Genomic DNA, 26,439 nt, shown 5'->3' on the forward strand with positions numbered 1-26,439 from the left:
AGAAAATTTAGAAGATATTCTTTATATCATCCCAAAAGAAAAAAGAATAATAATAATAATAAAATAATTACAACAGTTGTTTACGGTTTCGTTTCTGCCACAGCTTCTCTCTCAAAGGCAACCAATTAGAAAATCAGAAATTTGAAGTTTTGTAAACAAAAACCACAAATTCTTTGAGCCGCTCATTAGGCCGGAATCAAATATCTTGTTGCTCTGTGTGCCGCTCCTCTTCCACTGTCCACCACGCACCCACAAAATGGGAACTTCTCTTCTCTCAGTTCCTGCCCCATTCTTCCACTCCTCCCATCGTTCCCGATTCACCACTTCATTCCCATTTTCATCATCTAGACCCAGCCCCTTCCTCTCTTCTTCCTCCTCCTCCTCTTCTTCATCTTCGGTTGTTGATGAAGAACTCAATTCTTCTTCCCCAGATCAACTCTCTCTTCAATCTGAATCTGACCCAGATGATTCTTCCTTCAGGTATTGTTTATATTCATTCTTTTTCTCTATATCTTCAACTCACTCTGATTCTGATGTTATATGGGTTGCGTTGTCGAATGGAATGAAAACTTTATATTATGCTGTTTAGATTTCTGTTTCTACTTGGGAGTAATATGTGGGGCATCGTTTGCGTTGTACTATGAGAACTCTGTTAGAAGCAAATTTTTCTTTAAATTTTTAGCTTGCCCCTTAGCTATTATAACCCATGCCCTTGCTCATGCTCTAGTTGATGGGTCAGATAGATTTGCCAATTTTCCATGCCATTTCTAGAAAATGGTTAAACAAACATGATGTGGCAGGAACTGTATGACCTCTAGGCTTCCATTGGTCGTACTAAATCATATTGGTGTAATTAGTTGAGAAACAAGCTGACACTGGACAAGACTTGGCTCAACTATGAAAATCACTAGTACCCCATTTTGCTCGTTCCAATTGAAGGCCATGTATTTTGGTGTGTAACTGATGTGATTTTAATGAGCCCTATAATGCATATTGCAAACTAGTTGAAAGTTTCAATTCTAAGTGTTCTTCTTACTATCGATCTGGATGTATGTTTTCAAGTCATTTTCTCTTCAGATATTATAGTAATGGGGGTCAATATTATGACTTAGAACGAGTTGTGTTTGTGTTTCATTTCTTATAAATAGAGGATGTAAGGCTTGTGGAAAGGAAGAAATTGAGAGGGGATGCAATGGTGAGGGAAGGATGCAAGGTGGAATTGCAACAGTCCCTGGTTTTGGTTGGTGGCCTATAAAGGCATACAGGCCTTGTCCTGGATTTGTAGCATCAGGTGGCAGATACAAGCGGCGTGGACAAAGCATGGACGAGGTTACATCTGGAGGAGGGAGGACCGATGCCTCTGCTAGTGTTGGTAGAAAGGACTCGTCGAGGTACAATCCTGCGATCTCTTTTTTGACTTAAATTCTTATCTTTATGTCCCTTTTGGAGTTCATACTACTGCAGTCTAACATTCTTCCTGCGTACCGAACTTTCAAAATAACCAAACCAAATGCTTGATTCCAATTCAGTGTACTTGCTATAAATGATTGTTTGGAATGACTTTTCAAGAATTTATGGTTTCTTGTTATGACTAGGAACTCTTAGAAAAGTTATTTGACAATTGCTACGGTATAACTAGTCTGTATACTTTAGGATAGATGACTCAAATTTATGTCCATTGTTTATTAGCAGACATGCAAATTTTTAAATCTATGTCAAATGGTTGTAAGTTATTACGGGACAATTGTGCGCTTGCTGACCCTCCGTTCTATTGCTCTTTGTATAACCTTAATGTACATTGAGTTTGTCTCTCTATTTTTCAATATTAATAATAGTGAGACTCATATCGTTTTCAAAAAAATAAGAAAAAAGTTATTACGAGGCAACCACATTGGATAGTGTTAGAATTAGTGGGCTTGTTGTATGTAGAAAGCCCAAATGTTTTTTAGTCTTTTATGTTGCCCTAATTATCTTTCATTATTTTAATAGGCTTCTATTGCCTATAAATTAATTTTATAATGCTCCCCTATATCATTAATTTTATAAGTAAAATTATAAGAAAGATTTGCACTGTTGTTTTTCTCCCTGAACTTTCCACATAAAACTTGTGTTTGTTCTTCGTCTCTATTTTCAATATGGTATCAAAGCATGGTATTGACCGAACGCTAGACATCAAAACTCTTTGGAAACCAAACAGAGGAGACAGCTGCCAGTATCAGTACCGCTGTCCCCACCGCCACCATCGTTGATGCTCGAATCAGTGCGCCATGGATGAGTGGTTTCGATGCCTTCAGACAACGCCAGCCAACATGATAGTCACCCTTTACGTCGTCCACGCCTCCACGCGCCGCCGTCGGGGACCAACCCATCCAGTTTAGATCACGTTGGCCAATCCTTCTCTACCACCCTTATCTTCATCTGCGACCTATAATGTCCCCCACGTGCCGCTCCATGTTCTGCCACCTAATTCCGTCAGGTCCAACCACCACTGCTTATGTAGTCAAATCTTCAAATTTGTATGCGCCGCCACCCACTCAACATTCAAGGTTGATGAATCTTTGGCACATTCTGACCAAAATTCTTTTTAGGTATATCTCACCAGCAACTGGAAGAGCTTCGATAGTAGATTGCAGCAATTGAGGCTACCTTAGGGGTGGCATCCGACACTTTTGGTCATGGCCTTCATACACCTTTACCGGTGTATTATGAGAATCCGTTAACCTTGTTCCCCACTTTATCCTCTTCGTATACAAATAATACAGTAACAAACTCTACAAAATATTTTTCAGAGAAAAAATTAAACGACAATAAATATTTCTCATGGTCTTAGTCAGTGAAAATGGTCCTTGAAGGATGACATAAATTTGGTTTTCTGACAAGGTAAGTACCACATCCTCCACTAGGAGATCCATAGGAATAGTATTGGAAGGGAGAGAACTCTCTTCTTCGATCCACATTGATCAAATAGTATAGAGCCATAGATCAGCAAACCCTTACTTTACGCTGCAATTGCTAAGGACATTTGGGGCACAACCTAGAAACTATATTCCAAATGTTAGAATGCCTCTCGCTTATACACACTACGAAAACAAGTTCATGAGTGCACGCAAGGAACTATGGATGTCACATCCTTTTTTAACAAGCTCTCTCTTATTTGGCAGGAAATGGACCTATGCAGAGAACTAATTTGGAGCAATGGTGTGCAGTCCTTTAGAATTGAAGAGATTGACAGGATTTATGCCTTTCTTGTTGGTCTTAAGTTTGATGTAGTTCGTAGGCGTATACTGGACCAGAGACCGATTCCCTCCTTGATGGAGGTTTGTTATGAAATCCGCCTTAAGGGGAATCGTACAAGTGCTATAAATATTTCAGCAACTCCTGTTATTGACTTAGCTGCTTTTAGTGCGAGGTCCTCTACTAGTGGCAGTGACAAGAACAATGGAAATTCAATTTCTGTCTATTAGCAATGCAAGAAACAATAGCCTACCCAGGTGCAATGTTGGGAGTTACATGGTCGTCCCCCAAGAGGTTAGAAATGCTCTCCTAGTGACAAACAAAGCATTGGGCATGCGTATGTGAGTGAGCCTGCTAGACCTTCTCAACCACCTGATCCACACATGGAAACCAAACCAATCTTAGTCCCACTACTCTAGGCACCATTGTCCAATCAGGTATACCTCAGTCCTTTGGTCTTATTAGTGTTGATGAGAAAAACCTTTGAATTCTGGATTCCGGTGTCGTAGATCATTTTAACTAATTCTTCTGAACATTTTGTGTCCTATATTCCATGTGTTGGTAACAAAACAATCAGAATTGCAAATGGCTCCTTAGCTTCCATTGCTGAAAAGGGAAAGATTTCTCTCTATGCAGGGCTCTCCCTACATAATGTTTTGCATGTGCCCAAAATTTCTTATAATTTGCTACCTGTAAGCAAAATTACTCATGAGTTAAACTGAGGAGCATTCTTACCTGATCCTATTTCTTTTCAAAACTTGAGCTCGAAGAGGATGATTGAGACTGCCGAGCATAGTAGGGGACTCTACCTTCTTGATGATGGCGCCTCTTCTAGTAGCACTTCTAGGACTAGTCTTTTGTCTTCCTATTTTACTACTTTTGAACAAGAGTGTATGTTATGGCATTTTCATTTAGGCCACCCTAATTTTCAATATATGAAACATTTATTTTCTCATCTTTTCTTTAAACTTGATGTGTCTACCTTATCTTGTGATGTATGTATTCGGACTAAACAATGTTGGGTTTCTTTTCCTTCACAACCATACAAACCAACCTACCATTTCACACTTGTTCATAGTGATGTCTGGGGACCATCCAAGATAACTATCTTATCTGGGAAATGGTGGTTTGTAACCTTTATTGATGATCATACCTGTCTTACCTGGGTCTTTTTCGTCTTCGACAAATCATAGGTTACCTCCGTCTTCAAGGACTTCATCACACCATAGAAACGCAGTTCAATGCAGTGATTGCTATTCTACAAAGTAACAATGGTCGTGAGTTCCAAAACCACACCCTCAATGAGTTTTTGTTCTCCAGAGGGATTGCCCACCAAAGTTCCTATGCCTACACGTCCGAACAAAATGGGGTAGTCGAGCACAAAAGCTGTCACCTTTTGGAGTAGCTCATTCTCTTATGTTGTCTATTTCCCTTCCTATATCTGGGGCGATGTCGTTCTCACTACCACCCATCTTATCAATCGGATGCCTTTTCATGTCCTACTTTTTCAGACCCCCTTGCCATGTCTTAAAGAGTCATATCCCTCTACCCACCTCATTTCTGATGTTCCTCTTTAGGTTTTTGGGTGCACAATCTATGTTCATAACCATGGTCCTAACCCAAATAAGTTTACCCCTCGGACCTCGGGCTCATGCATGTGTTTTTGTTGGTTACTCTCTGCACCAATGAGGCTGTAAATGCTTTCATCTATCTTCTTGTAAGTACTTTGTCTCCATGGATGTCACCTTTCTTAAGGATCGTCCTTTCTTTTCCGTTAGCCTACTTCAGAGTGAGAGTGAGAATGAGGAGTCTAATTGGGTAATTTCCTTAGAGTGAGAATGAAGATGGGGGATGAGTTTGAAATTAAAGACTTTGGGAATATGAAATACTTTCTTAGAATGGAAATTGTCAGATCTAGAGAGGGCATCTCTATATCCTAGAGGAAATACACCATTGATTGGTCAACTGAGACAAGTATGTTAGGATGTTGTCCCGCCAATACACCTATTGAATTCAATGCCAAACTCAGGGATACAGGTGACAAAGTTTTGATTGGCAAAGAGAAACTTAGCGCCTAGTGGGAAAACTTGTTTATTTATCTCACACTAGGCTTGACATCTCACATACTGTGAGTACTGTTAGTCAGTTCATGTAGACTACTTGAATAACACGGAGCCAGTAAACAGAACTTTGAAGTATTTAAAAGTAACTTTTGGTAAAGGGTTGAGATTCAGGAAAACTGACACAAGGTGTATTAAGGCCTATACAGATTATGATTAGGCAGAGTCTATTGTTGATAGAAAATCTACCTCTGGGTACTGTATTTTTGTGTGGGACAATCTCGTTACTTGGAGAAGTAAGAAGGAAGGGGTTGTTGCTAGGATCAGTGCTAAAGTTGAGTAAAGGGCCATGAGTTTGGGAATTTGTAAGGACATTTGGCTCTAGAAGGTGTTATATGATCTTCATCAGAACAATGAGATGCCTATGAAACTTTTCTGCGATAATAAGGCAGCTATTGGAATTACAAATAGCCTGATCTAACATGACATAACTAAACATGTGGAGATTGATAAACACTTTATCAAAGAGAAATTGGATAGTGGTAGCATTTACATTCCTTACACACCTTCAAGCCAACTAATTGATGATATTCTCACAAAAGAGTTTCTCAGACAGAGCTTTGAGTCTTGTGTTGAGTGGGGTCTTTTTGGCATTGATAACCCAACTTGGGGCTTTGTTGTAGGTTGAAAGCTCAAAGATTTTCTTAGTCTTTTATGTTTCCCTATTTATCTTTCATACTTTTAATTAAGCTTCTATTGCCTATAAATTAATGCTCCCCTATACCATTAGTTTTATAAGAAAATAATAAGAAAGATTTGCACTTGTGGTTTTTTCTCTTTGAACTGGGTTTTCATGTAAAACTTGTATTTGTTGTTCGTCTCTACTTTCAATCAATAGTTTTTCAAAGCTTTGGGCAATCATGTGTATTAAAGTAGTATAGGATAGCCATGGTCCTTGTGCAATCAATTTCTGAGTTATCATTTTGTTTCATTTTGATCTGTTTATTCATACCAGCCTGATAGTCAGAGAAAGTTTCTGTTAGGATCAGCCATTTAAAAAAAGGGTTCGTGAGAAATGATGCAGTTTGCATAATGTGACTTCTTGTTATTCATTGTGGTTTAGGATTTTCCCAGTTGTTTTTCCATGAATTTCCTTCATATTTAACTTTGAGTTTCTAATTTTTCAATGATGCTAATTTATCCATTTTGCACAACGCTCTTTCGTCCAGCAAGAAATAGTCAGTTAAGGGGTAACTTAGACAGGAAGGAAATGAAGAATGGGATGTCAGAATTGTTTATATGGAAAAAAGATACCAAAGGTGAAAGGGGTGATTTTTGAAGAACATGCCAAAATATTTTCTCATGGTGAATTTGATTGAAATTTGGTTAGATTCTCATTTCTTTAGGCTTCTGTAATAATATCAACAAGCTTGTATTGGGAGGTTATATTTAAATGGAAAATTTTCAAGTTTAATGCTTTGTTTGAGGCTTATCAAGATTCATTCTTTGCAGAACATTGTTTCTTTTCCAGTTGCATCTGAGATGCTATGTTTGTTCTTTCATGAATGCTTCCAATCCCAAGAACATTTAACAATAGCAATTTGGTTTCAAATCATTGGAAATTAGAAGTTCCTTTGAAGCTGATACCCTTTGGAAAATGAAATCAATGTTTAGAAAGCAGAAGGTAACCTAATAAATTATCTTCCTACTATGGGTCTACACGGTTGGATGGGGTTGGCTTGGGGTTTTATTAGACAGATTGAAAGTGTTGGTTAAGTTGGCTACTCAAAAGACCTCGAACAATATTTCCAACCCTTATATACAAATACAACACATGATTAATTTCTCAAAAGTTAAATACAAAAGGTTCCTAATATCTATTACAAGGTTAGTAATCCTAAAAGTAAAACATTGAAAATTCAAACTTCAAATTAAACTCTTGCGGTTTGGGGCGAAAACTATGTAAGACTATAATAACTATTTCTAGTTATTGTAAATGCTAAAATGCTATTTAAATATATTTAATTAACTACAATAGACACTATTTCAAAATCTCTCACTTACCACAATATTTACTATTTGATACAATTTTGACAATTATCATATTTTAAAATAATTTACACCGATTGCATACTATTATAATTCAAATTAAATTAATCTATACACCCCAAACACAAACTGAACTTATAGTATATGAATAAACTTGTTAGATGATATGTAAGTATACAATAGTAAACCTTTTTATTTTATTTTATGTTAAAAAAGCATGAGTCGTAACTTTAGTATGTGATTGATGATTACCACTCTTCATGTGACAATTTTTGTTGACCAAAATTTGAGAGGTTCAAATTCACATTAATCTCATTAAAAGTAACAATTTAATATTTGAAAAGATTCGTAACAATTTAATTTTTATACTTTTGAAATTAAAATATATCGGTCTTTAAACTTGAATATATAACAATTTAATTATTTAATTTTAAACTTTGAAACAATTTAATTCCTATTATTATAATCTCACAAAACTAAGTGTTAATTTTACTATGCATTACCTTGGAGTTTATAAACAAGTTGCATAGTTTTGCTGACGAGAATTATCCAAAAAGAACACTATGAAGAAGGTAAATGACTAAAATTGAGAGTTAGAAGGTGTAAGTTTAAGAATATAGATTAATAAATTCATTTAGAGCAACAAATGGGTGTTATATAAGTGATTTGGCATATGAGATATGAATTATACGTACCAAAATTAAGCATTCGTATATCAAATTTATTCATCAATAATTCCTCAAGCATTTCTTCAAAATCAACAACTCATAATACTGATTTTTATTTATTTATTTGACCGAACCGGAAGGCGGAACGTAAAATAGAAAGATAGAGGAAAGCAGAGGTGAGCTCAGCCCACAGGGCCATACTCGAAGTCGAACCAAAGACTTTCCCTAACATTTCATTCTCTTTTGATTTTGCACCTCACTTCACTCTCTTCACTCTCTTCACTACAAATCCACGCAGAAGTATTCGAAGAATTCGGCTATGGATTCCCAACTCCAACGCAGAATTGAGGAAGCTGTCCGCGCAATTCTCGAATCTTCCGACATGGACGAAATGACCGAGTCCAAAATTCGAGCCCTTGCCTCTAAGGACCTCCATCTCGACCTCTCTAAATCCCCTTACAAGTCTCTCGTTCGCACCGTTGTCGAATCATTTCTCCAAGAACGTTCTGAACAACACCCTGAAGACCAACCCGAGGATGCCTCTGCTGCTAAGGAGAAGGAGTACGACGACGACGGCGATCTCATTGTTTGTTGGGTTTGTGTTTTTTTTTCTTTTTTTCTTTTCTGCCTCTTCTCGTTTCCAGTAGCTTGCGATTTCAATTTCTTTTTGCTATTATGTTTGTGGTGAAATTTGAAACTTTGGTGTTATTTGGCTCAGTTATCAAGCAAGAGGAAGGTGACGATTCAGGATTTTAGAGGGAAGACTCTGGTTTCGATTAGGGAGTTTTATAGAAAGGATGGGAAAGACCTCCCTACGGCTAAAGGTGATTCACCAAATGCCATTTGCTTGTGTTTATGGATTTTTGTGAGTTAATATATTACTTACAGAGATTGCAAATTAGGCGAAACTCCTGTCAATTGTTTGCTTCTTGTTTGATATTGTGAATATTTTGAACATTTTTCCATTCCTTAACCGTACTGATTCGATGGAAGTAGAAAAAGTGGTACCAAATGGACTGTTTCTTAGAACATGTTGGTCAATTATAAGTAAAGACAACACAACTATTGGACCAATGACATGGGAAAAAATAAAAGGATAATTTTCGTTGGTTGAAGTTGAATGAGCACCAAGGGCCACACATTTGATTTATGACATCTCTGATTCAAGTTGTTGTGTGAAACTTGTATGGGTTTGATTTGAATAAAGCAAGGAAACGGGGATGGTGTTTGTAAACCCATTTCTTGTTTATCTCTTTTCTTATGAACTTGTCGGATCTTTGATTAAACTTATATAATTCCTTCTCTCTGTTTTGGAAATTAAAAATGGCTTGTTATTTCAGGCTAATAGCACTGCTCTTATTTTTGTTTTGCCTCAGGAATAAGCTTGACTGAAGAACAATGGTCTGTCTTTAAGAAGAATGTACCTGCCATAGAAAAAGCTATTAAGAATATGCAATCACAAATAATGTGAAGTAAGCAGTCACCTGGTGGTTGATTGGTTTGAAGCCATGATGCTGTGTATCTATGGAAGCCACGTTTATCACAATGAAAGGTGGTAGGGGTTTTAGTTTTGGAACTGCTGCAGTTTTTTGGTTGCAGAATATTTTGATATTTTGGTACTTCTGTTTTGAGCCTAGATCGCCAACACAAAAAAATTCAAGGTACCTGTGTATTTTCATGGCATCAAGGTGGATAACTATGGTACATATTCTCGACCACCAGAGCTGATAATTATGAATGATCTCTTATCTAATCTTTTGTTGCTAAAAAACGAATGACATGAATTTAAATGTGTGCGATCTGAGCCATGTCATTGAAGGTTGAATATCTTTGAAATTTTATATTGAACTGATTCAATTTTAGGAGACTGATGTTAGGCTGTGACTCTATAGACATATAGGTAGGCATTAATTAGTCTTCAGAAGCTCTTTGTGAATTGTGCTTGTGCAGGTTTGTTTTTGGGAATTATTGTTGTGCTCAAAATCCATTCGGCTCGCTGCATTCTGCATAATCCCTTTAGGTGTAGGGTGATGATTCATTTATGTTGTTTTCTATTTGTTTTCAGCATTATTTTTAGGTTTTTATTAGATGTTTAGTCGTTTTAACTTTCAAAATGTATTAGGTTAGTGGCTTTTGATTTCATGTATTAGTAAGTTTCTTAATTTTAAAAAGTCTCTAATAGTTCCTTGAGTTTTCAATGTTGTCTCCAATAGCCAATAGGTATCTAAATTTTCAACTTTCTGTCTAACTGATATGTGCCCTATTCAACATGTTTTTAAAACTTAAGAATGCACAAGATACGAAACTAAAAATTTAGGATTCCATTCCATTAGTTACAAGGTTAACTTTTATAAAAATAAACAAAAAATAAAAGAGGACGAAGGTGTTAGGGACCACTAGATACAATACTGAGTTTTGGGACTTGTTAAATATTCTTGATATTAGGCTTATTAGCTACAAAATCACAACTTCAATAATCTATCAGATGCCTTTTAGAGTTCAAGGTGGTTTTGAATTTTCTTCTTTTTCTTCTTCTTCTTCTTTGCATTGGTTTTTTAGAAACTATAAGTGTAATTTAGCCGAATTTGTGTCCAACCTTTTGCTTGGATTCTGAAAATGCTACTTCTGGCTTTCTTATGGTGAGTGGTTACTCGCAAACTTGTCAGCTTTGTTGATTTTGTTTCTTGTCTCTGGCTTTTTGCTGTAAGTACTTTTTTCCCCTTTCCTGTTGTAAGGATAGTCTGATTCTTCTGGGATAACAACAAAAGGGATTATCTTTTCACACTTTATTTTTATCCTCATGAGGTTTTTTTTCTTTCTTTTTTTGTTGAAAACAACATTAATATTGTCTAGATTCCTCACATCTCTCGTGAGGAGGAATAAATCTGTTTATGACATCGAAATTTCGGCCTCCTTTCCAAGGTGTTCTTTACATGGAAATAATTTCTAGATACTAGATAGTGCTGTTCCCTCCTTGGTTAGGGTTTTTAGGTGTGGTAGTTGTGTGGTGTCTTTTGTTTGCTTGAACAAAAGCAATTGAGATGTTTTCCTTTCTTATTGTACTAAAAGGAAATGGTTATATGTATATATATATATATTGTTGCTTAGTAGGAGATCAATTCTTCAAGTACTTGTCATGGTCTCAAGTTTTTCCTATTTTTTCTTAACATGAGAACAAAGAAAATTGCCCCACCTTTTTTCCTCACAACATTATTGTTACTACAACATCACTCCTTACATAATTTGGAGAGGAAAAATCCCATATGGATCTTTCCTCTTTCAATTATCCAATACCTTCCTAAGTTCTTTGATTTAAGGTTTTTGCCATAGAAAAAAAAAAAGACATTCTTTCTTGTTTGTTTTAGTGGCTATACTTTGATCATCTACTAAACTTTAAAAACAAAAATAAGTTCTTATTTTTTAAATAAAGTTAACACAAGAATCAAATACGGTCATAGGTAATTAAAATTATAGATCCGTAACCAAGTTCTTGGTGGCTAGAACGTTTGAATTCCATTATTACTCTCTGTTTCAAAGTGTGGTTGGTAAGTAGTCTCTATGTCCTATGATGTATTTGGAGATTGAGCTTCAAACATGTTCGAACTTTGCATCTGTGTTACGGGTGATGTTCATTGCAAGCAATTAATAAATAAAATAATTAAAGATCTTAAGTTGTGTTATCAATGTCATGTTTATATGAACATATACTGAAAAATGTAATTTTAAAACTTATGTCAGAGTAGTTATTTAGTTTGAGTGATGATATGGGTGAAAGTAATTTTAAAATAAGATAATGTATCTTTATGTTCAAAATTATTTCAAATCATGCTTCTATTCAAGTTGGCTAAAATGAAGTCCATTAAATTTTAATGTTATGTATTCATGGTAACCACAAAGAATAACACGCAAATTTACGTGAAAACCTAGTACATGGAGAAAAGTCACAGTGTAGAGTTTTGTTATATCACAAAAAGTACAAAAGGGGAAGATTAATAGGCAAGAGGAGCTTAAGATAAATAATAATAATTATTATTATTTTTATTATGGTAACAAACAAATACAAAGGAATTCTTGGGCTTTCAACACACAACAAGCCCACTAATTTTAATATTGCCCTTGAAGTTGGAAAGTTAATGTCAATAAGACCCAACTTGCTAATGCAAGAATCAAAACTCTATCTAAAAAGCTTCTTAGTGAGGATTTCAACAATCTATTGGTTTGAGGGAATGTAAGGAATCTAAATGCTACCATTATTCAGTCTTCATTTAATAAAGTGTCATCTTCACATGTTTGGTTTTATCATGTTGAATCTGGTTGTTAGTGATGATAATAGCAATCTTATTATTGCATAATAATACTATAGGCACTTCATAGTCCTAGTGAATATCAGATAACACTTTATGGAGCCAGATTTCCTCACAAATTCTCAAATCCATAGCCTTGTACTCAATTTCAGCATTGCTTCTGGTCACAACCCTTTGCTTCTTACTCCTCCAAGTAACAAGATTGTCCCACACAAAAGTAAAATATCAGAGGTGGATTTTCTATCAACTATAAACCCAACCTAGTCAAAATTGTATAGACCTCAATACACCTTTATGTCATCTTCCTGTACAACAACTCTTTATCATGAGTAGTTTCCAAATACCTTATAATTCTGTTTACTGTCTCCATGTGTTCTTCATAAGGAGCATGCATGAACTGATTAACGGTATTTACAACATAAGAAATATCAGGTCTGGTGTGAGATAAGTAGAGCAACTTTTCCACTGGTCGCTGATATTTTTATTTATCAACTAATTTCCAATTTAGCATTGAACGCAATAGGTGTATCAACAAGTTGACATCCCATCATACATGTTTCATTTCAACAAATCAAGGATGTATTTTTTCTGAGATATAGAGATGTCTTCTTTAGATCAAGCTTCCTTGATCTAAGGATGTATTTTAGATTCTCCAAGTTTTTAATCTCAAACCCATCTCACATCTTCTTTTTAAGTTGGATGATTTTAACAGTATTATCTCCAAATAGCATAATGTCATCAACATAGACAATCAACACAATAATTTTCCTAGCTTTTGAGACTTTCATGAACAGAGTGTGATCAGAGTGTCCTAGACTATATCCTTAAGACTTGACAATTAGTGACTGTTTCAACCATACAAGGATTTTTGAAGCCTTCAAACATGATGGCCAAACTAGGCTTCAAAGGCTAGAGGAGGTCTAATATACACTTCCTCTTCTAAGTCTCCATTTAAGAACGCATTCTTAACATCTACTTGATATATGGGCCAATCTTTATTCACAACAGACGGTAGGACCTTAATAGTTTTTAACTTTGCAACAAGAGAATAAGTCCCAGAGTAGTCAAACTCATAAGTCTAAGTGAACATTTTTGCAACTAATTTGGTCTTGTGATTATCTATAGTTCTATATGCTTTGTACTTGAAAGTAAACTCCTATATACATCCCATAATTTTATGCCCCTTATGGAGTGCATAAAGCTCCCAAGTCTTGTTTTTTTCAAGAGCTCTCATCTCTTTCATGACTACAGTTTTTCACTTAGGAAACTCTAATGCAATGTGGATATTCTTATATAGGTATCATGGTGGAGTCAAGACTGGTTGTAAAAGGCTATGAAGTATGGTGATAAATTCTATTAGTGGCATAGTTACAAATGGAGTGCTTCATGCAGGACCTAGTACCCTCCCTTAGTGCAATAGATATGTCAAGAAATGGATCATACTCATCAAGGTTACCTAAATGATCCAATTTAGCCTCATCACCTACCATATTTGCCATAACCTCAATCTCATCGACGTTGCCTTTTTCACTCATATCTTCAGAAATAGCTATCAGACCTATCATTCATATCCATTTTATTGTCAACATATGAATCACTAGAATTAGTCATATACCTTGATTTCGTGATGGTCGAAATCTTGGATGAGAGTCGGTTGAGCAATAGGGGACCCAACTTCCTTTATGAGATTCCTTCTATAGTAGGTTGTCCAAGGAAATTGGTTTGTAGGTAAGACTATGTTATGAGGATTGAGATCAGGTAAGGGTAAGGTAACAAGAGTAGGACGAGTAAACTCTAAGGGAATCACCCAATTAAGTTCTTCACTCACACTCTCCTCCTGAAGCAGACCAGTAGAAAAGAAAGGACGATCCTCAAGAAATGTGGCATCCATAGAGATAAAGTACTTATGAAAAATATGATGGGAACATTTATATCCCTATTGAAAAATATGATCCACGGTTGGGCCCAAGGGGTGAACTTGATCTAGTTAAGGACATGGCTATGAAAGTAGGTTGTGCGTCCGAATACCCGAAAGGAAACATCATTCTGGATAAGACTCCTTGAGACATTCTAAAGAGGTCTGGAGATCGAGGACACGAGAAGGCATCCAATTGATAACATGAGCTACATTAAGAACCGCATCTTTCCACAGATAGAAAAGGAAATGAAGTAGACAACATAAAGAAATGAGCTACTGCTAGAAGATGAGGATTTTTTTCTTTCAACAACCTCATTTTGCTGGGTGGGTGTAACCATATGAGCTTTGGTGAACAATATATCCCCTTGGAGGACAAAAACTTATTAAGGGAATGGTTTTGAAACTCACAACCATCGTCACTTCGTAGAATTACAATTTTTGTATTGAACTGTGTTTTTTTGGTGTAATAGAAATTTTGAAATATTGAAGTGACCTAAGACTTGTTGGAGATGAGGAAACCCCAGGTAAGGCAAATATGGTCATAAATGAAAGTCATAAACCATCGTTTTCTAGATGCGGTAGTAATCTTGGACAACTCCGAAACATCACTATGGATAAGAGTGAAAGGTTGGGTTTGTTTGTATGGTTTTGAGGAAAATCGATATTGTTTAGCCTGAATATACACATCACAAGATAAGATAAAAACATCAACATGAGAGAAAAGATGGGAAAATAGATGTTTCATATATTGAAAACTTGGGTGGACCAAACGGAAATGGCACAACATATAATCTTTTTCAGAATTAGTAAAGTACGAAGATTAAAAAAAAAAAAACAGTCATAAAAGTGCTACTAGCGAAAGTATCACGTTAAGGATGTAGAGTCTCGTATTGTGCCAAGCAGTGCCAATCATTCTCCTCAAGCTCAATTACTAAAAAGAAACAAAATTAGGTAAGAAAATTGATTTACAATTCAGCTCACGAGTGATCTTGCTTATATACACCAAACTATAAGAAATTGTGGACACATGCAGCACATTATGTAAGGAGGGTAGTCTTTCAAAGGGAAAATTTTGCCCCTTTCCAACAATGGGGGCCAAGGAGCTATCTACAATTCTAATTCTTTTTACTACTGGCACACGAAAAATAAAAGATGAAGTTTTCAGGTGATCTGTAACACCTTAATCTAGAATCCAGTGGTTCTTTCTATCAACACTAACAAGACTGAGGAACTGAGGCATACCTGACTGGACAATAGCTCCTAGTGTGGTCAGATTAGAATCGTTCTAGTTTCCATTGTGACCAAATGCATAAGAAGATATAGTAGACTCACTTACACAAGCTCACTCTATATTTTGTTTGTCGTTCAGAGAATGTTTCTTACCTCTCGTGGGACGACAATGTAATTTTCAACATTATTCCTTGGTGTGCCACTATTTCTTGCAATGCTTACAGATAGAGACCCGTTTTCCGTTGTTCTTTTCACTTTCATAAGTAGAGGATCTCACACTGAAGGTAACAGAATCAGTGGCAGGAGATCAGAATACTCATAGCACTTGTACAATCGGACTTTAGAACAGACCTCCATCAAGGAAGGAAAATGTCTCGGGTCTAGTATGTGCCCACAAACTATATCAAACTTCGAATTAAGGACAACAAGACCCATATATTTATATTCTATCAACCTATTCAATTCTAGAGTACTTCACACCATCATTAAGGTAGTTCTAAACAATTTCTCTACAAAGATCTATTTCCTACCAAATGAGAGAAAGTTTGTTAAAATAAGATGTTATATCCAAAGGCCTATTTGCAATATTCTTGGACCTACTTTCACAATGTGTAGGAGCAAGAGGCATTCTGGCGCTTTGAATATAATTTCTTAATGGTCTCCCAAATAACCTTAGTATAGTTGCAACATACAGCAAGGGCTTGCCAATTTGTGGCTCTATATTGTTTATTAACATGACTTGAATTAGAGAATCATCCCCTTTCTAGTACCATTTCTGGGGATCTTTTAGGTAAGGGGGTGGTATTTCTATCCTATCAGAAAATCAAACTTGTGACGCCCCTCAAAAATCATTTTAACAGATTGGGACCATAAGAAATAGTTCTGGCCATTCAGTTTTTTCCATGTAAAAAGCCATGTGGACTGTGGCACTGAATTAAACATATAAGTAGAAGACAAAGTAGGGAACAAGGTTGTCGGATTCTCAAAATACATCTGTAAGGTTGTATGAAGACCAGAACTAAGAGTGTTGGACGAACTCTTTAACGTTGCCTCAACCACCACGATTTGTTGTTGAAGCATGTCTAGTTGTTGTTGGGTGGTATCCTAAGAGATATTTTGTATATGAGGCTTGGACTGAACTGAGGATTCACCAACCTCAAATGATGATTGGGCATGAGAGTTACCCACACCAGATTGACAATTGAATTTAATTTCCAATGAGGTGTACTGTTTGGTCGGGTTGTGGTATAAAGCATGGTTTTGGTTTGTGGCTGGCTAGTTTTCAGTGAGATAATTTGTGGCTGGAATGGTTGAATGTACTAAGGTTTGCAACTGGTTGGTTGTAAGGTGTACTAGGATTTGCAGCTGGGCAACAAAAATGTATAGCTGAAGAAGGGTTGGGTGTGGCTTAAAAGAACTCTTGAACTTTCAACACACAACAAGTCCACTTATTGTTAACATCACATTTTTATAGGATAAAATTAAATGGTGAAATGGAAATTTGGACGTGACATAACTAGCTCTTAGCATTATTATATCTTTGTCACTAAAAGTTAAAATTTTAATCTTTAAACAAAAAAATTATAGCATGTTGATAGAAACAATATGTCGTTCTTTCTACAACGAGACAAATATAGACTTAAAAGTAACATGTAATAGAATGAAAATTCATGAACCTAAAGTAAACACACAAATTTGAGTTTGTCATTTTATATATGCTGTTAAAATTAATAAAAGCATATTAAGAAATTGGATGAAACTTGAATGCATTGAACCTATATATGAAAAAGGGTTTGATAAAAGATAGTGTTAATTAAATATTTAATGTATTGGAAAAGGAATCAATCAAACGTGAGATTCAACATAATTTGTCTTATCAAATACTGCCTCTCAATTCTCTTAATACTCTCATTATTTTACCTTATCTTTTCTTTTCATCATTATATCATTATTTTTTCCCCCTCAAATATTGCTGTTTTTTGTCCTACACTACAATTTTCTCGTCCCTCCAACGGTCTAAATTCACATGTGAATCTCTTCCTCTCTCTCTCTCTCTCTCTACATTTTGAAATCAATAACACTCTAATATCACTTTTTCTCATCTCCCCCATCTTTCTTTCAATTTCCTTTTCGCATTTTAATTCATATATGAATTCTAATTAATTCTATCAATTTAAAAATGTTGATATTAGTTGCTTATACTTTATTATTTTCACACGAACTGTAAACTTTAGTTATTTTTTATTTTTGTTTTGGAGTAATGAATAAAATCCGGTAAAGTAGTGGTTAAGTGTTGTTGGGATTATTAATGGACTAATATATCAGATTTGAATCACTTTTTTAGAGAATGAGAGAGATTTTTGTTGTCATCCTTTTTTATTTTTTGCTTTACTCTCAAATTCAAATGGGGTATGATATGGTAATAAAGTTGGGGCTTTTTGAAAACATTATTATTATTTTGTTTTTAGAAAAGTAAAAAAGATTAAATGCCAACCCCTCAAGTACAAAGGGAATCAAAATATTATTAAAAATGTTACATGACGTCAAAAGGATAAAATTATACCAATTTAATATGAAACTTTTTATTTTTTAAAAAAACAATACCATCTTTTGTTTCTTTTCACAAAAATGTAATTTTCTTCCCATTTTAAGATATTGTAAAAAAAAATATTTATTCACACATCAACTTTAGTTTTTCTTTTCTTTTCTTTCTTTTTCAAATTTTGCACAAAAACTAGTTAGATTCTTTTCATTATATTTCTATAATACCTTTAATATATCTATAAACATGTGCAAAGTGAATTGACATTTTTAAATTTTATTAAAGTATAAAAAGATTCATAAAACGCACAAATAACTAATATAGATAAATCTGTGATCAAATACACTGTTATGAATAACTCATAAGTAGATGGAGTAGATTTAGAGTTTTCACCTTTCAAAAGTTCAAATAAAAATTGAAATTTAAAATTATATGATAATAAATTTGAACGATGTGGTGTTTCAAAATTTTGCTTAGATTGTGACCATAGAACTATATAATATCTCAATTTTTATACAAAATTATAAAAGATGTTTACTTCCAAAATTTTATGAGTAACTTTGAAAGAATGGCAAATTTTCAGGAGTATTTTTATCCTTTAAAAAACTGACATTTTAATTTGTTTTTAAAAAAATGGTTATTAAAATTTAAAAAACAAAGTTCAAATTTTCACTATATATATAAAGAAAAGCCACTGATGAGCTCCGCCATTAACGAGGTGGAAGAAAAAGCTTTGAAAATCGCAATGGGAAACTGTTCTCTCAAAGGAATGGCGGTGGATTGCGAGAAGCCCATCAGAATCTTAACGGATTCCGGCCATATAATCAACTTCCACGGCCCTAAACAAGTTCATCAAATCCTCAACAACTATCCTCCCGGTATCTATGGCGTTTTCCGGCGACCCAATCTATCTTCTCCCTTACCCGTCTCCGAGCCCCTTGACGCCGGAAAATCCTACTTTCTTCTCCCGCTTTCCCAATCCACTAACGACGGAGAGTCACCGCTGCCGGTGCCGCCGCCGTCGAAGGATGTGGGAAGTGAGTCGGGTCTGGAAGTGCTCCCGGCGGGTGGCAACGGCGTTTGGAGGGTGAAATTGGTGATCGATACGAAGCAGTTGGGGGAAATTTTGGCGGAGGAAGGGAATACGGAGGCGTTGATTGAGAGGATGAGAGCAGCAGCGGCGACGGCGGCGGTGCAAAGTCCACGGCGGGGGAAGATCGGAGGGTGGAAGCCGATGTGGGGGAATTGGTTCAAATTTTTTCCAATTGATGTTGGAAATAGTAATAAAGCACAAATGAAAGTATTTAATTATTGAAATGGGTGTTCATATTCAACATAAACCCTAAGTATTTTCTTTCTAATTTGATTATTAGGAGAAAGTTTGTGTAAAATGTAATTTTTGAGCTTGTTTGGTTGTATATAAGCTTGTATGTAAGGTGTGAGTTTTTAGGGCTCTCTTAATAGAGTTATAAAGTTATTATTATGTTGTGCTCTCAATTTTTTTATTTAATTGAAGACTTTGTGAAAATATACAAAAGGGTAAATTAATACCAGGGCCCTACCGGGTTCGAACCGGTGACCTCTTGATCTGCAGTCAAATGCTCTACCACTGAGCTAAGGACCCATTTGTTGATTGTAAAGCATCACAAAATATATTTATTAATAACATTAAAACACATTGGATTCTTTTGTAGACTCATTCAAATTTACTTTTGAGTAATTATTTTTATCTTTCCTTCTTTGTTTACTTTTTACATTCAAGGACTAACTTCTTATAATTCTAAACACTTAAAAAGAGGAACTTATCAACTCCGATATCGAATAATTCAAGTTGGTGGGCTAAAGGGACTTTCATTTGTTGCCTTTCTCTTTCACAAAAGAGGGAAAGAGAGAGGGCCTTTTCCAATGGGCATATATTATGACTTGTGGCTGTGGGCCTTTTCTCATGGTCCAATCAAATTCCATTAACATTATATAGCAAAATCACTGCTTGTACTTAAAAATAAGGTTAGAATGGAGAGTTTGAATTATAAGGAAAAATGTAATGTACTTTGAGCTACTAAAACCTAACCTCTCAACTTATGCCAACATGTAACAAAGTTTTCCAAAAATTTCACTGTAGTTTTTTGAAATTCTTTAAAATTGAGGCTTCAGTTCCTTTTTATTTTTTTTTTAATACAGCAAACATTTGAGATGCGACTAAAAGTTAAACCTTTTTAAATTCTAAAAAAAAAAAAAGAACAACCAATTATGGCTATGTTAAATTTACTATAACAATTCAACTTTTGTATACTCCATTTAGACTTAGCTTTTGAGTGATTTTGAAATCCACTGTATTTATAAAAATAAAAAAAGATTTAACTTTTTCGATTAAAAAGAGGTGTTGTCCACTATAAAAAGTGGAACACTTTGGATTCCATTGTCAATAAGACAAAAAAAGAGACGATGTTAAATGTGTTAAAAATAAAGAATTACAATTCAAAGGTATCTCTTAAATATTAATAAAAAGAAAAAGAATCAAACTATGAAAAAAAATTGTGTTACGACATTGATAGACGTGTCTATCAGTGTGATAAAAACTTATATAAGTTTATTGATAAAACTAATAGAATTTTATCAGTGATGGGAATCAATAGAAACTAGCATAAGTCTACAGGTATTTATCTGTAAAAAAGGTAGTTGTGATCACTTCAAATATAACTTAAATTTCTATATAGTTTGTAGCATTTTGACTCTCCAAATCTTAAGATTATTTTCAAGCCCTAATTCATCGGTCAAAAACTACTTCCCTACCCATTGTTAAACTTTTCTATACAACTACTAATTAACCAATTACTAATCAACTCTTAATAGCTCTCTAATATCATTCCTCATCTCACTCCATTTAGATAACAATTTTACAAAATGATAAAAGTCTACTACCTATTTGGATTTGTTTATCAATTGGTTTTAACAAATGTTGAGTTAAAAGATTCAAGTATATATCGAATTCTTTTGTTTATGTAATATATCTAGATCAAACTATGTTTAGATTGACGTTTTTCTTACAAAATGTTGAAATTGGTTTATTACCACTTTTTTATTCCTTAGCTTTTGAATTATTTGTATCATTTTATCTATGTAAACCGAACAATTTTATAGAGCATTTCTAAACTGTCAAACACCGATCGACCGTAATCGATATATCGGTTTTGCAAAATTGATCCCAACCTATCCATGCACAATCCTAACGAATTTTAGGATTCAATAGTTAAAATGATGGTAAGATATATGTATATTTTTTGAAAAGTTAATGGTAAGATATGATTAATGCTATAGCAATCGGTTGCACCAAATCTTAAAACATCTCATCCAAAAGTTATCTACTGGATTGTATCAATCACTTTTAATTACTTGAACTAAATATACATATAATTAGAAGTTTGTTGGGAAACTTATTGAAGACTTGTCAACAAAACAAATACAATTATTGAGTAGTGAGTACATAAACCAAATTTATAATTTGAAAAAATCTTGAATTAAAATGTTTTGAACAATAAATATGTTTTTAACACCTATCCACCATTGTTCTGTTTAGAAAATAAAATCAGTTTAATCCATTGAATTGTTATTTTATTTATTAAAGAAATTGATATTCTTCGTCTAAGGGAAAAAGATGTGATAAGATAAGTATGATTAAAATTTCAATTGAAAGTAAGGATTTCAAAACGCCCCTATTAATATCTTATACTTTGAAAGGGAAATTTGAAAGAGTCAAGAAATTGGTTGTATAATTCTGAAAGTTATGTAAAATTGACTAATGAAATGTTGAAAAAGATGTATCAACAAAATCTTTCAATGCTTTGATGTTTTGTTCCAACTTCCCAGATATTAATTCACCTCTCAATCAAAATAATACACCTAACTTCTGCTACTTACAACACAATTGAAAATTATTATAAGCCTCTTATTTTACATATATAATTTAATTTGGTTTAAAGCTTATCCAATTTTAATATTTATTCAATTTAGTAGTTTAGATTGGACAGTAACAATTAAATACATAGCAATATTTTGAAGGATTGTTAATATTACTAATAGATTTCATTCACTTATGCTAAAGATGTGGTACTAAACTCACTAATAATTTAGACCAATTTAGGTGTTAATTTAATATACTAGAAATAACTCTCTTTTGCTTCACATTGTCACTTTAACCTTAATTTTATATCTGTTTGGTCGATTGATTTTTTAAACTTTTTTAATATATCCTAGGTTATTTGATACACATTTAAAGCTTCAATACTTCATAAATTTAAATACTCATCGGATACAAAATTTTAAAAATAAAAAAATAAAAAGAAAGGAAGGAAGAAAGAGAAAATCAAATTGTTCACAAAACAAGACCCATTCTTAAATAATAACAAACAAATGAAAGTGAAAATAAAAATCAAGACCCATTCAAAGCAATTGCCTGCCAGCCACATATATCGAAGGGAAAAAATCAAATTTTGGGGAGAAAAGTCCAGCCATTCCTATCCTTATCAAAGAAAGCTACAACAATGACTAAGTTTTTGTTTTAAATATACTAATGAACAAAATAGTGAGATGATCTTTTTGACAATAATAAAAATCAATCTTCATCTCTCTAACAAATTAGTGCAGACCATGTCATATTCTATGTCGGTTTTATTTTTTCAGAACTGTTAATAAACGACGGGAATTTAATACTATATGCTTTGATCTAATTAATAAAAGCTAATCCGAATTACAACAGCTAAGCTAATCGTATGATAGAATATCAATTCTCCCAAGAACGAAGAATCCTTGCAAGACTTTGAGCAAAATATGTAACGCAATTCAATACTCCATTCATCATTGTTCTGTTATTCCATTTCAGGTTTAAACTTTTAGGACGAACATAAGTTCATCTCCTATAATGTAATAACCATACAGTATCCAGAACATAAAACATTACAATATATGTTCATTTATTGTTACATTAACTTCCAAAGTACTGTTTGTGAACCACTTTTTCATTCACATTAGCCAACACCAGACAAAGAACAAACATATTTATAGCTTAAAAGGACATGTTGATGATGATGATTCTTCCAAACTCCCAAAACTCACCAATGCATTCTCTTTAACCGTTGTTGTAGTCGTTCGTTGGCCATACTATCGATTGTTTTGTGTACTTATGTTGTATACGTCTCTGTCTAGTGTATGAGCACGTTCTAGTGTTCAAGAGGATTGTTCTCCAAATATATCCAGCAGAGAAAGTGCCTGCAAATTATTAAGAACCAGTATTAGATTTGTTGAATTCTTCATTGAAGTTGAAGAGATGGTTTTGTTGGTTAATCCAGCTATAATGAACAGAAGAGGATGAATATCAAATTGTTTGGTTTGTAAATTACCTCTGGAATGTTGAGTTCAAGCCGAAACTTGGGGCCATCGTAATGGTGAAGAATTGGTCTAAAAGAGTCCTCTTCCAGAGGATCGCATATCTTCCTAGTCACAATTCTTACCTGTTACAATAAGTTAAACTTCAGATTAGCTCAATGGAAGTGACAAATTGATAAATAGGTTTCGACCAACAAGAACAAGAACATGAGTGTTACCTGTGCCGGGAAACGAGATTCGCCAGGAGTTTTCTTGTCTTCCCAGGCAGTTGGATCAATGTTTGTTCCTCCAAAGCTTGCAGCCTAGAAAGATGATTCATACAAAATAAGTAACCAAAACAAGCAGATATTGACAATTAACATATTAAAGCTCCCTAATGAAGCCATGGATCTAGCAGAATTGAATCTAATGGAAAGAAGGAGACCCACCTCAAAGATTCCATGGAGTTGATGGGTAGAATAGTTATAAAGGAAAATAGGCAACCCAGGAGTTATGGCCCTGACTGAATCTCTGTATCTTGGAGGTAAACCTAAATCATTGAGTAAAAAACAATAGAAAATCTTAGAACTTCCTTGGCAGGGGAAAAGGCAAACATAAATAAAAACTATGTAAAAAGGAAAAACGAGCAGTCAGATGATTCAGATCATAAAAATTGAAGAAAGGGATAGGGAGAAACTTACCAAAAAGCTGCCTCTTGAGATTCTCTTGCATAGTATCATTGTTACAGACAAAGATATATCCACCAATTGTTTCATTTCTGGGCAAAGACTCAGATGGGGGAAGGGTCTTGAACCTCTTGTCCAAAGCATTCTTATTAGCTTCCTTGTTATCATTGTTGTTTTCACCGCTGTTGTTCTTGTTACTGTTCTTCTTCCCAGTCTTTCCTCCTTTTTCTTCTTCAACCTTCCCACTGTTCTTGTAGTTCTTCAGATTTACAAAACTGTTACTGTTAAAATTCCCAATTTTCGAGTAAACCCCTTTGTTAAAGCCTCCATTAATACCCTTTTGAGCACCTCCAATCACAGGATCCACCCCCATATTAGCAGAATTAAGCTTCCAACCATCATTGAAGGCATTAAAATCAGACCCCTTTGACTTGAAACTATTCCACCCATTATCAAACACATTGAGTGCATTCTTTTCATACCCAGTTGAACTCAAATTCATACTATTGCTGGTATTACTCCAGTTATTAAGATCAGAAGCAACACTCGGCTTAAAACTATTCCATCCATCATTGAACCGATTAACATCAGAATCAGAGACTTTAGGCTTAAAATTATTCAAAGAATTTACCTCTCCACCATTCCTTACATCGAAATTCCTCCTCTCCTCAGGCCTCTTCGAGACATACGAATTGCTCCAGATAGAATCGTTAAGCGATAGGTTGGCGAGATTCCCAGTTTGCACCCGAAGCTGATCGCTGAATTGCCTGAACGATTGGGGGTTATTCTCCATGTCTAAACAAAGCAAACTCAGAAAACACCCGAAAACTCAGAAGAAGAAGAAGAAAACCCAGATGGAAAAAATGAAGAAAAGAGAAGTGGAAACAAGTGTAATGAGAAAATGAAGAAGTGGGAAAGAGAGAAATAGAGTTAAATAAGATGGGGTATTAAGGAAAGGAAAGGAAAGGAAATAACGAAGAAAGGAAGAGGAGATTGCGTGTGGAAGATGAAAAAAGCTAAATACAAAGGAAGAAAAAAAGAAATGATTAAAGAAAGAAGAAGGGTTAGAGTGGTTGAGGAAACGAGAAAGTGAGTAATCCAATTACAAAGACGCGTAAATGAAATGGAAAGAAGTGGGGGAGTGAAAAGGATGGAAGAGAGAGAGAGAGAGTCATGTGGGGAAGGCTTTTTCAATATTCAGAGTAGGAGGAGAGAAGGAGATTCTAGAAAGAGGAAAATCGGCCATTGATTTGCTTAGTAGCGAAGGTTTGACAAATGGAGAAGATTGATGACTATGACCGTATCCATGTGATTACCATTTTTTATGTGTGTCATCTTTTATAACTTTTACGTGTCTCTCCCTCATTAATTGGGCTAAACCCGTGACCCGTGACCCGTGACCCTCCCACCTCCCTCCTCCCTCTTTTTATTCCATCAACATTTTAAATTACATTTTACTCCTTACACTTAACATCCCTAAGCAACACTTTATCACGTCCCTCTTTAGCTAAATATTCCTGTTTTCTTTTTGTTTGAATATTTTTTCTAGTGAAGCTGGTTTGTGTATGGAAGTTTATTTGAGTTAGTGGGTGATTGTGTGAAGTTACAAACCAGTACCCCACTAATTTCTCAACCTTCTTGTAACTCAAATGGGTCTTTAATGCATGTTGTCCATTTAATGAAGTTTTTGTGCTTTCCTCCGTATTTTCTCTAACTTCTTCGAAATTAAACTTCCCTAAACTTATTTCACCCTAATGGAAAGATGATGTGGCTGTTAAGTAGTGATTTGAAACGAGTAAGCAAGGGAATATGGACTTTACATTATTTGTGTTTTTCAACGTGGGTTTTTTTAATTCCACATTCTCCCTCCTTTTCTTTCTTCTTTTCCCCTTCTTTTTGGCTTCAACAAAGGTATCTTCTTCATCCCAACATCCCCCCTTAGAGTGTGGAGTGATATCAGATTGTTTCAGCACGAAACACACCCCTCGGCTTTCCCATAAAACTATCCATTCATCCTTTACCAAGTACTACACTATCCTATTCATTGTGTATGGTTGTTTCAACTAGTGATCACCATAAACATAATATTAAGTAACCTTCCTCAATCAATTGGAGTCTGTTTTATTTTCATAGTATTTTATTAGTTTGAGTTGAATTGGTTGATTCAAAGACGGTGGATTGGATTGGAGTAAAAAAAACAGTCTAAAAAAAATAGTTGATACGAGTATCGAACACATAAAAAACAACAACAAATGAAGCTTACTCCTTTAAATCACAAGGTTGATTTATTAAATTTCTTTTGAGATTAAGTCTAGCCTTTAATTTTAAGGTAAAATACAACGTTGGTACTTCTAAGGTTTTAAAGTGATTCTAAATGTACTCGAAGC

The 26,439-nt window shown here is 34.6% G+C and overlaps 4 protein-coding genes and 1 non-coding gene across 7 annotated transcripts; 3 read left to right on the top strand and 2 right to left on the bottom strand.

Moving 5' to 3' along the window:
- Positions 1–132: 132 nt before the first annotated feature.
- On the top strand, positions 133–6,790 carry LOC101208661. 3 transcript variants are annotated; one of them, XR_004216094.1, is made up of 4 exons: positions 133–480; positions 1,149–1,391; positions 3,162–3,317; positions 3,404–4,202. XR_004216094.1 is itself a non-coding variant. In XM_004148943.3 (3 exons), the coding sequence occupies exons 1-3, from the start codon at positions 257–259 to the stop codon at positions 6,531–6,533; spliced, it is 477 nt and encodes a 158-aa protein (XP_004148991.1). In that variant the 5' UTR covers positions 133–256; the 3' UTR covers positions 6,534–6,790. The 3 variants fall into 3 exon arrangements, 2 of the variants coding, with proteins under 2 accessions (XP_004148991.1, XP_011653222.1); XM_004148943.3 differs by lacking the exons at positions 3,162–3,317; positions 3,404–4,202 and adding an exon at positions 6,524–6,790; XM_011654920.2 differs by having other exon boundaries at positions 3,162–4,189.
- A 1,370-nt stretch (positions 6,791–8,160) lies between these two features.
- On the top strand, positions 8,161–9,892 carry LOC101208418 (RNA polymerase II transcriptional coactivator KELP). Its single transcript, XM_004148941.3, has 3 exons — positions 8,161–8,606; positions 8,730–8,835; positions 9,388–9,892. The coding sequence occupies exons 1-3, from the start codon at positions 8,331–8,333 to the stop codon at positions 9,480–9,482; spliced, it is 477 nt and encodes a 158-aa protein (XP_004148989.1). The 5' UTR covers positions 8,161–8,330; the 3' UTR covers positions 9,483–9,892.
- Positions 9,893–18,687: 8,795 nt separating this feature from the next.
- Positions 18,688–19,502, top strand: LOC105435189. The gene has a single exon (XM_011654921.2). The coding sequence runs from the start codon at positions 18,703–18,705 to the stop codon at positions 19,318–19,320; it is 618 nt and encodes a 205-aa protein (XP_011653223.1). The 5' UTR covers positions 18,688–18,702; the 3' UTR covers positions 19,321–19,502.
- Positions 19,503–19,557: 55 nt separating this feature from the next.
- On the bottom strand, positions 19,558–19,629 carry TRNAC-GCA. The gene has a single exon. It is a non-coding gene; the product is annotated as a tRNA-Cys (tRNA).
- A 3,204-nt stretch (positions 19,630–22,833) lies between these two features.
- Positions 22,834–25,207, bottom strand: LOC101208173 (uncharacterized protein DDB_G0283357). Its single transcript, XM_004148940.3, has 5 exons — positions 24,068–25,207; positions 23,816–23,916; positions 23,606–23,689; positions 23,402–23,512; positions 22,834–23,270 (listed from the first exon to the last, which is right to left on the bottom strand). The coding sequence occupies exons 1-5, from the start codon at positions 24,843–24,845 to the stop codon at positions 23,229–23,231; spliced, it is 1,116 nt and encodes a 371-aa protein (XP_004148988.1). The 5' UTR covers positions 24,846–25,207; the 3' UTR covers positions 22,834–23,228.
- Between the last annotated feature and the right edge of the window lie 1,232 nt (positions 25,208–26,439).

This window comes from Cucumis sativus, chromosome 4 (assembly GCF_000004075.3).
Source record: "Cucumis sativus cultivar 9930 chromosome 4, Cucumber_9930_V3, whole genome shotgun sequence".
NCBI classification, from domain to species: domain Eukaryota; kingdom Viridiplantae; phylum Streptophyta; class Magnoliopsida; order Cucurbitales; family Cucurbitaceae; genus Cucumis; species Cucumis sativus.